Source organism: Polypterus senegalus, chromosome 9, assembly GCF_016835505.1.
Source record: "Polypterus senegalus isolate Bchr_013 chromosome 9, ASM1683550v1, whole genome shotgun sequence".
Lineage (NCBI taxonomy): Eukaryota > Metazoa > Chordata > Cladistia > Polypteriformes > Polypteridae > Polypterus > Polypterus senegalus.
In genome coordinates this window covers 127,085,598-127,098,090 of record NC_053162.1, presented here as the reverse complement: position 1 = coordinate 127,098,090, position 12,493 = coordinate 127,085,598, and the positions used below count along the sequence as shown (strand labels likewise).

The following is a 12,493-nucleotide window of genomic DNA, read 5'->3' as shown; positions in this document are numbered from 1 at the left end:
AAACTCTCCAAAATGTTTCCAGGGCAAGATCTAACCTGCGAACGCTGCAATCAAGTCCCAGCCTCACGGGGTCACATGTTCTGGGCCTGCACCAAATTAACATTATTCTGGACAAAAATTTTTAATTACCTCTCAGACAGCCTTGGACTCACAATCCCTCTTAACCCATTAACAGCTGTGTTTGGGGTTCTTCCAGATGGGTTTAAAGTGGAGAAAGACAAACAAATTGTGATTGCATTCACTACACTTTTGGCACGCAGACTTATTCTGATAAACTGAAAGAACCCAAACTCTCCTCCTTTAAGTCAGTGGGAAACCGATGTGTTATACTATTTGAAATTGGAAAAAATCAAATGCTCAGTTAGAGGATCCGTACAGACTTTTTTCAAAACATGGCAGGATCTAATCAGTAACATTTTAAAATAAGCTCTTAAAGCACAGAGAAAGCAATTATTTCTGTATTTCTTTGTCTTCTGCATTCATTTCTATTGGCCTATCAAATTTATTAATTTAGGTATGTTTACAAGTCTTAAATTTCACGCCGTTTGCCTTGCTCCCTCTCTCTCTGGGGTGGGGATCAATTTGTCCTGAACTAAATTTTTCTTTTTGTAAAAAATGGATTTGTATGGATTGCAATAAAATTAATAACATTAAAACAAAACACACAAAAAAAAAACTTTCTAGTTAGTGCAGTTACCTTACAGTTCTTGAGTCCCAAGTTTGATTCTGGCCTGTAGGCTGTTTATGTGGACCCTGCATGTTCTTCTGTCCTGCAGTGGACTTATGTCCCATCCAGGATTCTACTTTGTGCCTGGTGCAGCTAACCTGATGAAGCGGGTTCGAAAATGGATGAATAAAATTTAGCCTTTTAGTTTTAAGAGTGAATGAACCTTAATTAATTAACCCTAATGCATGTTTTCCAGGAGATATGCCATTCAGTAAATAAAAAAAATGAAGGTGGCATATTGAGAACGCAAGCAGAAAAAAACTATACGTGCGTGGAAAGACAGCCTATAAACGACCCTTCCTTAACGAGATCAGGACGCAAATGGCCGGCCTCACTGCAGGCGCAAAGTTCCTGAATTGCATCTCTTAGCAGATTTTTTTAGTTGACATGAATACAAGATGTCATCACAGTTTAACTGAAAACCTCAACTTGATCCACCAGAATTATCCATATTTAAGATTCAAGTGTACCTTGCCAAATTGGACCTCCCTCACATCTGAATGAATCTCTTTGTTGAATATCTACTCAGCCATGCTCTAAACAGAGGCAGCATTCACAATTATGTCCACTGAAAAATTTTGCCATTTTTTGTCAAGATCAAATTAGACAAAGTTTGTCCACAGAGCCAAAGCCTTGAACTACAACAGTATTGAGAAATGTGATCAAGACTGCAGAAAGATATACAGTAAGCTAATACTGACGAGCAGCTGAATCTTGGAACAACTACATAACACATAAAAATTACTTTCAAATGATTTATTATGTTTTTAATTATTTTCTTGACAAGAAACACTGGCTTGATTTTACTGTATTTTTAAAATTGAACAAGAAGCAATGCACCGACTTGGACAGTGTGTTGACACAATGTCACAAACCAGCCAACAATCAGCCCCTTTTTCCCTTTACACTCCAGTACTTTACAAGAGAAAAGGTTCATTATTATTAATATTATTACTATTAATATTACTGTTATTATTATTGAGCCATCAGGAGGAAGATAACAGATTAAAATACAAATAAACTGAGGAAGAATAAAATATCAATGATGAAGTAACAAATAAAAAATTAAAATATAAACAAGCTTTGCCCCCCTCCCGCCCCCTTCGAAATCATAAACATCTGGAGGTCAACACACAATTAGTTACAGGTTATTTAACAGCACAGTGGCCCCTGCAGCTCGAAGAGACAGATGTGGTTACAATAATTACATAGCACCTACAGCCATTATAGACAGGCATAACGAATCTGTGTGCAAAGGCTGTGGTGAGTGTGTGTGTTTGCAAGAAACAGTCAACATACTGCATATTGTATATGCAACCTTCTTTGAGAGAATCAGTCTAAGCACATTATGCCAATTCCAAGTGTGGGAGAATTTGCTAGTATACATTGGAGCTGACAGTCACTGGGGAGACTTATCAGTAATGTGTACAGTGTCTGAGATCCATAAATATATTGCATCACAGGAGGGATAAAAAAGGGAATATAACAGACGTGAACGTTTACATTATGCATATTCTTTCTGGAAGTGTTTTCCGCCTTGATGAATTTCAGTTAGAACCTTCAGTATCTTGATGGGCTTTAAGAAATAATTCATGGGCCTCACCCTCGCATGGCTGTGGGCACGTCTTGTGGAGCAAATGAAATCTAGTCCATTTTATTATTGAGCTCATCCTTAGACCATGGACTTTAAAGTTCAAAAAACAAATCTGTCCAGACGTGTAGACAGCGGATCGACAAACAGGCCTAAGCTGCCATTTCTCTATTCTTCCTTTAAGACAAGATGTTCAAGCACTTGAATAACTGGCCATCCTCCTCCTTCCTCCTCTAATCACTTTTGATTTTCAGTTTAGGCAGCAGGGTCACCCATTGTAATACAGCCAGACAAATGGCTCATTAGGCCTCTTAACTGTTTTCCCTTTTCCATCCGCTCCATTTCTTGTTTCTGTATAAAGTCAACATTTCCACTGGCTGGATCTCAGATGGCAAACGTTTAGACAAAGCTTTGCCACAACCTTTTATCATATTCTCCCCACCTGCCCCTTTCATCAATTCTACTTAGGAATTCAAGTGGTCCACCACCTGGATGGCAGATGTGGACACAGTTAAGCACAGGTCCTTATGCTGATGGTCCTGCTGGCTCTGGACTTGTTTGTATTGGAGCTCCTGGGCTGTCACTGTCTTGTACTGGTGAAGGTCAAATGGGCATTGGCCTGGATTGGGATCAGACTGGTTCTGCTGACCATAATGAGACTGTGGTGGATTGTTCTGTCCCTGTCCTTGAGCATTTTGTGCCTGCTGCTGCGTGGGGTTCTGGTTGGACTGGTTGGGTTGGACTTGTGAGTTAGGGTCTGGATTGTGTTTCCGCATGTGTTTCATCAAATAGGTTTCCTGTAGAATAAAAAGAGATAAAGAGTTGACATCAGTTATTAACAGTAACTAAAAAGATACTCTTCAATGCATTGCTAAATACTGTAGACGCCTTTGATCACCTTTATGAAACTATAAATGACATGCCTTAGAACAAATAATGGTATAATTCACTAAAGCTGCATCCAAATAAGTTCTGTTGTTGCCAATATATGAATATTATTACATTCTAAATGCTACTAAGACGATGCATATGAACATGCTAATCAGCCAGCCTAAAAGAACGCCCTCTAATCAAGGATGTTTTTCAGCTGTCAAGCAGCAGCACCAACATTTGAGACAGGAAATATGTGGAAGAACCATAACTACAGTAGTAGAATCCCAGACTTCTCAGAAAATCTTTGCTAGCTGTTGGGGTTGCAACTGTATACTCTTTGAAAGCAGACAAAAATTTCAAAATGATGACTTTTTATTTAATGTGCACAACTTACAACTTTAACTTAACTGCCCCCATTGATGAACCCCTTGACTTCCTTAGTCGAGTGTGGTGTCAGTGATCTCTCTGATGCATAAGCATTCATCTCCAGAGATACATTCCTCTACCTCCAAGACACATGGATGCCCGTGACTCTGGACTGTGTTATAGCTAACAATCATTTATCTATCCCTTTTCTCTTTCTTTTATTTTCTTCTAAGTAAACCTTTGTGGCTCCTGAGACAATTGCTGCTTTTATCCATGGTACTTCCCTTGGCATATACTGAAAAAGATAAAAGTGTTTTGAACCTAATACCATCATGGTGACAGACTCTAAACTGGCCAGGGTCAGTGAAACTATTTATTCACCCCCTAAGGTTTGTTTTCTCATAGAATTTTTGTCAAGGGGAGTTTTTTCCCCTCAACTTCACTACCATCTAGCTACATCTTAAGACATGTCTTTTTAACTTCCAGTGGGACAAAGTTAAGACAGAGCAGCCATACACACATGCTCAATGGCACAGTAGTTAGTGGTCCTACTTCAAAACATGAAGTTACAACATTAGAACAATTTTTAAAATAACAGTCCATTCAGCAAAGCAAAAAATGTAAATTCATGTACAGTTTGAACCACAGAGTCATCCCACTCTGTTAGAATTTTGACTAGGTCACTGTGTGGAGTTTGCACAATCTATTCTTGTGTATGTGAATTTATCTCTAAGCATAATGCTCTTCCTTTCACTTTCTAAAACTAAGCAAGTTGAGTTAACTAGCAGCTCTAAACTTGCCTGGTCCAAGTGAGTGAGTGCAGACATAGTAAGCATGATTGTTCCCAGTGGCTAACTGGTGTCTCAAGTAGGGCAAGATCTTCCCTTATGGTTGATGCAGCCAGCAACTAGTTGTGGCTCCCAGCAAGCCCAAAATTTGGTTAAGCAGATTCTGTAAATGGATAGATGAATGGATGAGTATTCAATTTAAGGAATACAGTTTTCTTTTTTTGTACAGGCGTGTTACCATAACAATATGACATTATGTTTTCATTTCTATTTTAGATTTCTGAGTCAATACATGTGCTCATAGTCTAGTCTGTCATCTGACAAATAAACAACAACTTATTAACCATACTATAACATTTTTTATCCAATTTAAGGATACAAGTGGCCAGACGCTATCCCAGTGGTAGTGGGTTTATGGTGAAAACCAATCATGGACCAATGATATGCCTCAAAATTAAGTAATCACTTTTAAACTTAGTATATATACTGAAGTTGAAGACAGAATGGTATTACCTAAATACCAGTGTTTGTAATTAAAAAGTGATTGGCTTAAAGGGTTCTTTTTGTTAAATTTGCTTCCTGAATTGTTCTTGGGACTATTTTGATAAAATATAATGATCTGTAGATACTGTATTAACCTGGGTATGAATATTGCTTGATAGACTGCATGGTGGCGCAGTGGTTCGCTTCCCGGATCCTCCCTGCGTGGAGTTTGCATGTTCTCCCCATGTCTGTGTGGGTTTCCTCCCACAGTCCAAAGACAAGCAGGTTAGGTGCATTGGCTATCCTAAATTGTCCCTAATGTGTGCCTGGTGTGTATGTGTGTGTGTGTGCCCTGCGGTGGGCTGGCACCCTTCCCAGGATTTGTTCCTGCCTTGTGCCCTGTGTTGGCCGGGATTGGCTTCAGCAGACCCCCATGACCCTGTATTAGCGGGTTAGATGATGGATGGACATGAACATCAAGGATTTTTGCAAAAAACTATATCCTTAGTGCTATGTAAATTAGGCTCTAATACACATATCCCCCCACCCCCCAAACACAAGTCTTTGTCTAAGATTGATATTTTTGTTTCAGTTAAAAGTAAAATGTGAGACTGCAGTAGTACTTATTGGCTTAAATAATCTTTCTGCTGTTCTTTTCAGTTAAAATGTGATAACATTCTACATGCACATATTGGTTTGATTAGTACATCTCCCAAAATTAGGAGGTTTAAATAGAAGTACTACCACACTTTTTAACTCAAATAGATCATGTTCAGACTAATCTAGGTAAACTATTTAAAAGTATGTTAAAAAATGCTTTACAGAAAACAGACCATATGGGCAGAACACAAAGAGAAAATAATGATATCTTATTAACATGGCAAACAGATTTTATTACACACAGAGCTAGACATAACAATTATTTTCATGAGAGCTTATCTTCCCATCTGTGCACTGTGATAAACAATGAAGCTCTTGCAAGTGTATCTGTGATTAGATATTCAATGGGGGATGATTTTTCTACCACTTAATTTTTCTGATAATTGCTGCCTTTTATGCAAAATATAGATATCAATATGGCATTAACACAATAACAGTAGAGGTCTTACAAAAACAACTGAAAAATCACTCAGCTATTGCAAGCTCCATACACAAGATAGTATTTCTGGACTATCTGCACTCTTTAACTTTCAGTATTCTTTATAGAACACAAGGTGTAGGGTCTGATTGCTTCTTAAAAACGTTTTTCTTACTTTTTGCAACTACACAAAGCTAGCATTGCTGAAAATACTAATACAGTTTTCAAGGTAATTATTTAATTTAACACTGTTTACATGTATAGCATGGACAATTGATTAAAATTTCAAAATGAAAGTTAGTGAACCCTTGAGAATTTTCCATATTCCTGCATAAATATTACTTAAAACATCATCAGATTTTCACACAAGTCCTAAAAGTAGGTTTGGAGAACCAAGCTAAACAAAAGTATCATATTTGGTCAATTATTTATTGAAGAAAAGCACCCAGCATTACATATCTAAGAGTGGCAAACGTATGTGAACCTAATAGGTAATCTGAAGGTGAGATTAGAGTCAGGTGGTGTTAATCAATGTCATGAGCAATGTCAATGTGATGACAATCAGGTATGAATGGAAACCCTGTTTATACATACAGTATATATATACACAAAAAAAACAGGGTTCTATCAGGGGCTTCACCTTGAAACACATTTGTGCAATAGCATTGTTTCATGACACAGACAAAGGACATTTCACAGGACCTCACAAAAAGAACTGATGATGCTCAATGTTCTAGCAAAGGCTAGAAAACCATATTTAAAGAGCTTGGACTGCACCAATCCATAGTCAGACAACCTTCCTCCATTTGTACACAATATAAGACTATTGTTACTCTCCCCAGGAGTGGTCGACCAACAAAGATCATTCTAGGGGCAAGGCATGTGATTATTTGCGAGGTCACAAAAGAACCAAGGGTAATTTCTAAGCAAATAAAAGGCTCTCTCACATTGGTTAATGTTAATGGTCATGAGTCCACCAACAGAAGAACACCTAAAAACAGTGGTCTGCATGGCAAGATTGGAAGGAGAAAACCACTGCTTTCCAAAAAAACATTGCTTCCTATCTACAGTGGACAAACCTAAAATCTATTGGAGTAATGTTTAATGTTTTATGTTCAAACGAGAAGAATTATATTTGGACAAACAAAGACACTGCATTCCAGTAAGAGAACCTCATCCCATCTGTGAAACATGGTGGCAGTAGTATCATGCTTTGGGCCTGTTTTGCTGCATCTGGACATCTTGCCATTGTGGACAGGAAAATGAATTCTGAATTATACCAGCGAATCCTAAAGAAGAATTTCAGGAGATCTGTCCAAAGACTACATCTCAAGAGAAAATGGGTCATGCAGCAAGACAACGACCCCAAATACACAAACTGTTCCACCAAAGAGTGATTGAGAAGAATAAAATAAAGGTTTTGGAAAGGCCCAGTCAAAGTCCTGTCCTTACCTCAGTAGAAGCGTTGTGGAGGAACCCAAAGCATGCAGTTCATTTGTGAAAACCCAGCAACACCCCCAAGTTGAACCAATTCTGTTTGTAGGAATGGGCTAAAATTCCTCCAAGCTTATGTGCAGGACTGATCAAGATATACCAGAAATGTTATTGGTCACAGCAAATGCTAAACGTAAAGGTTCACATACTTTTGCCACTCACAGATATGTGATACTAGAGTATTTTCCTCAATAAATAAATTACATTGACATTGAAAGTATGATATTTTTGACTCATTTGTTTAGATGGATTTATCCATATCTACTTTAAGGATTGTTTGAAAATCTGATGATGTTTTAAGTCATATTTATGCAGGAATATCAAAATTTCTCAAGGGTTCACTAACTTTCAAGTGATTCTGTATATGTTAAAAATACCTAAAGACTAAGTATGTATAAATCATCCATAACTTGCTCTTAGGTGTTGAGCAGAATATCTATCATCTAAAAGTTATGTTAGTTTTTTTGGGTGACATAAAGCAAGGCTATTCAAGTAGAAGCCAACACTGAAAGCCATGTCTTCATTGGCATGTCTAATTTAAAAATAGACAGTAAACAAAAACACTTCCATTTTTATTTCAGATTTGCAAAGGCCCCATTTCAGCTCAGTGTTTATCAGTCAAGGAAAAGGAAAAGCAAGGTATAAAAAGAAGTGCTTCCATTATTTCAAAGCACAACTGTGACCAAATGAAATGTGTTCCAAAACAGGACAAAATTCTCTTTTTCAAACATGTTCTCTAAAAAACATTACACATCTTCAGAGCACAAAATGCTATTACCCCTTATAAAATCAAGAGGCAAAGCATCATTAAAAAGAAATATAATGGTCATTGTACCTATTTTCTTCTGAAATCTTAAGGAAAATTGAATCCCGAATGGAAATCAGAGAAAAGAAATATTGCCATGTAATTGGCAAATGTTACATTTTGAGTTGAGTAAGCTTGACATAGGCCTTTGAACTTTGTTAAAATAATTAACAAACTGGACACTCCATCGTAACAGCTATGATATCGACAGGTATTGATTGTTCTCCACAACTGACTTCACTGCCTGCCAAGGCTGTTGTATTATCATTGGCAGCTCACAAATTTACACCTTGTTATCCCAAAATGTTAAACAATAGAAGGAATGGCTTCTCTGCATGTTGATGACATTCATTTTTTTACGATATTGCTTAGACACTAATTCAATACTAACGCTCCTATAACATTTGTCACTGGCCTAAAAACACAAACTGCTATAAAGCTTGAGCAGGCACATCTACACTTTTAACCTGACAAAACATACAAAGTTAGAATTTAGTCTGACACACACTAGAGATGGAATGATAAAATTTAGTGCTTCAGTAGCATATAGTGCACATCATAGATTAACATAATGGTGCAAATAAAATAGGTATGATTCTAGTTGATAGTACCAAGCATGAACTTACTGATGTGTAGGCACGGTTGCACATCCCACAAGAGTAAACTTTGGCATGTTTCACCGTATGTGTAGCAAGATGCACTTCCAAAGATGCAGAATCAGTGTAGGCCCTGTGACAGTTGTGACACTTAAAAGGCTTATCCTTGTTGTGTTGCCGACGATGAGACTAAAAATAAGCAAAAAAAATAAATAATAATAATAATTAAATAAAACAAAGTTTTGCCTAGTAAACAGCCATATTTACAAGTTCAGATTTCATATCAGTGCCCTAAGGCAAAAATGTTAGAAAAGTAAAAATGAAACCTACCTGCAGATTAGACAATTGAGTGAAAGCTTTCTCACAGCCAGGATGAACACACTTGTAAGGCCTGTCTCCAGTGTGGATTCTGTGTAGAAAAAGCAGACATCAAAAAAGTTAACTGAGTAGAAAGAATATGCTGATCTGAAGATCTGTTACAATCCAGAAACCACTAACTAAATATATTATGCAGTACTGTTTGACCTTGTATGCTGCTGAAGATGTGACAGCTGGCGGAAGGACTTCTGGCAATAAGAGCAGGTATAAGGCTTGGCACCAGAGTGGATACGGATGTGCTGAGCCAGGTAGCTAGAATTGGCAAATGTCTTAGAACAATGTGGACATTTGTGAGGTTTGGTTTCTGTGTGCGACTTGGAGTGTAGTTGCATCTCTGACTTTGAGAAAAAGGTAACAGCACACATGCGACATCTAAAAAAGAAAATAAACAGACAAGTGTGAATTTAAAGCAGGATTTATTTGGCATATTCCTAATAATCACCAACTTACTCAAGGGGTCACTTTAGAAGAAAGATACAGAGATATGGTCAATAAATACTAGAAATCATATTGTTAACAACTCAAAGAACATACAATAGACCATTGATTTTGAACTGGGGTACCCAGAAGTCACAAACTGACAAATCTACAATTCAGAAGCCTAAAGGATAAAGATTAGTTTTTACATGAAATATAAAGAGAGTGCAGATGAAGATTCTGCATTAGAAGAATATGCAACATTGGTTTTGGTAATAAACAATTGTAATTTCTATTGTCGATAGTACTTTGAGGGATTTTAAACTTATGGTGTTTCTTCCTACATCCTTGATTTAAGTAGTACAAATAGGTTTTAGACAGAGGTCGACAGAGAATTTGCTTTGGAACCAAAACTGATTAATTTTGGGGGCATTTCTATTTTAGGCAAAACTGAACATGCTTGTAGCCTCAAGTTTTTAAAAAGAAAATTTCACTGATACCCCACATAAAAATAAAACTATTTTTTTCCCAGGACTTCTTATGTGTAACTATGTATGCACCCTGCAGTGGACTGGGATCCTCTTAAGCCTAATTTCTACCTTGTTCTGGATGTTAATGGCACCGACTTCCAGCTCTCATCGACCAGAGACTACCAAATAATTACAAAATAACTATACTAATTTTAAAGTTGGCACTGGAATCTACATATACTATATAAACCTAAAAGTTATTCAATAAAATAAATTGTTTAATTATAATTTATTATATTAAATTATAATTAATTATATTGATTCACAAAAAGATATCAGCATTATTCTTCAATCATTTTAGTCAGTAAAATGTATCATTTTGTTCTTTACTAATATTTCCTTCTTAAAAAAATATTACAATAAGGATTTAATTCGAGAATAAAAAAGTTAAAATCACCATGTGTGGAAAAAGTAAACAAGTTCTAATATCAGCATAAGCAGTTCTCTAACAATTCACCTTCAATAAGTGAAATCAAGTAAAACCAGGGAGTATTTGACACCCAATAGTTCCTTTATAGTAGATACGGTACACATTAAAAAAAAGACTAAATGTTCTCCTGGAAATAATCAAACACAAAAGATGAAGGTGGAGTTGAAAACAAATACAATTTGCATCAAACTAACTTACCGGTAGGATTTGTTCCCATCTTTTCCTGTTCCAGTATCATCATCCTCATTAGTGATGTCATATGGGTCAGTGCTAGAATGCTAACACATCAAAAAGAAATGGTATGAATCTCTGGAGACTGTCTGCATCCATACAATCAATTCTGACCTGTTACATATGTGCTCTATTCCTTCATGTAAGTTTCACAATGATTTTTATATCACATCCCAATTCTTCTAATCTCCTGTGCTGTACATTTACTTAATTTACATTAACCTATCCATCTTGTATTGCATTTCTTAATTCCCATTAAAATTCTGAGTGAAGAATGCAATGAAAAACAATCCTCCATTACCAAATCCACTTAAGTAGTTTACCATCTACAAATGCTTTTTAAACATTTGGAAATAACTGACTCAGTCTTTACTTTGAATATGGCCTGACAATTCTTAATCTAGTCAGCTGAAGAAACAGTTTCAACTAAGTATTTTAGACTTTGTAGTGGTTCACTGCTTACCTTGATCCTCCAGATTCTTAGGTTAAAAACGTAGCCTGGGACACTGTCTATGAAGAATCTGTAAGATTCTCCTTCTATCTGTGTTTTCCTCTAGATATTGTGGATTTCCTCCCCATCCAACAGATGTGTGTGTTAGCCTAACTGTGGAAGCTAAATTGGACTGCAGGTGTGTGATAAAGTGTACTTGTTTTGTACCAGATGTTGCTGGGATGGGCTCAGAATTTTAACATTCCTAAGCTTCATTAATTGAGTTTGACAATGGATGGATTCATTTTTTAATAAATAATTATAAAACTGTTAGATCCCCTTCTGCCCCAAAGAGAATATAAAGTCAAGGAACAAGCAGAAAACAAATACTGGAAGAGATGGAATGCAATAATGAGATGGTATCATTATCTGCATTTTTGAAACTCCTAGTATGTTTAAAACAGACTGAACACAGATTTAATTTTCTTAAACAGAATACATTAAAAAAAACATTAGTTGGCAACAAAGTAATATGTATTGTTTTATATCTCATTTAATTAGATGGCAAACAAGTTTTCTTAAAGTTGTTACACAGTATAATAAATAATTTTATATGCCAGATATCTCAAAATTAAAAGCCAAAAATATTCTGTTATAATATACACTCACCTAAAGGATTATTAGGAACACCATAATAATACGGTGTTTGATCCCCTTTCGCCTTCAGAACTGCCTTAATTCTACGTGGCATTGATTCAACAAGGTGCTGAAAGCATTCTTTAGAAATGTTGGCCCATATTGATAGGATAGCATCTTGCAGTTGATGGAGATTTGTGGGATGCACATCAAGGGCACGAAGCTCCCGTTCCACCACATCCCAAAGATGCTCTATTGGGTTGAGATCTGGTGACTGTGGGGGCCATTTTAGTACAGTGAACTCATTGTCATGTTCAAGAAACCAATTTGAAATGATTCGAGCTTTGTGACGTGGTGCATTATCCTGCAGGAAGTAGCCATCAGAGGATGGGTACATGGTGGTCATGAAGAGATGGACATGGTCAGAAACAATGCCTAGGTAGCCCGTGGCATTTAAACGATGCCCAATTGGCACTAAGGGGCCTAAAGTGTGCCAAGAAAACATCCCCCACATCATTACACCACCACCACCAGCCTGCACAGTGGTAACAAGGCATGATGAATCCATGTTCTCATTCTGTTTATGCCAAATTCTGACTTCGACTGAAATCGAGACTCATCAGACCAGGCAACATTTTTC

At 36.8% G+C, this 12,493-nt stretch overlaps 1 protein-coding gene across 1 annotated transcript in view; it reads right to left on the bottom strand.

Annotated features, from left to right (window-relative positions):
- Window positions 1–1,635: 1,635 nt before the first annotated feature.
- The window catches only part of znf384b (zinc finger protein 384 b), a 53,305-nt gene continuing 42,447 nt past the window's right edge, over window positions 1,636–12,493 (bottom strand). The window contains exons 6-10 of the mRNA XM_039763800.1: window positions 10,755–10,834; window positions 9,327–9,551; window positions 9,132–9,210; window positions 8,832–8,990; window positions 1,636–3,115 (exon numbers count right to left, since the gene is read on the bottom strand). Coding sequence (XP_039619734.1) covers window positions 2,783–3,115; window positions 8,832–8,990; window positions 9,132–9,210; window positions 9,327–9,551; window positions 10,755–10,834 — 876 coding nt within the window. The 3' untranslated portion in view covers window positions 1,636–2,782. The remainder of the gene's footprint in view (window positions 3,116–8,831; window positions 8,991–9,131; window positions 9,211–9,326; window positions 9,552–10,754; window positions 10,835–12,493) is intronic.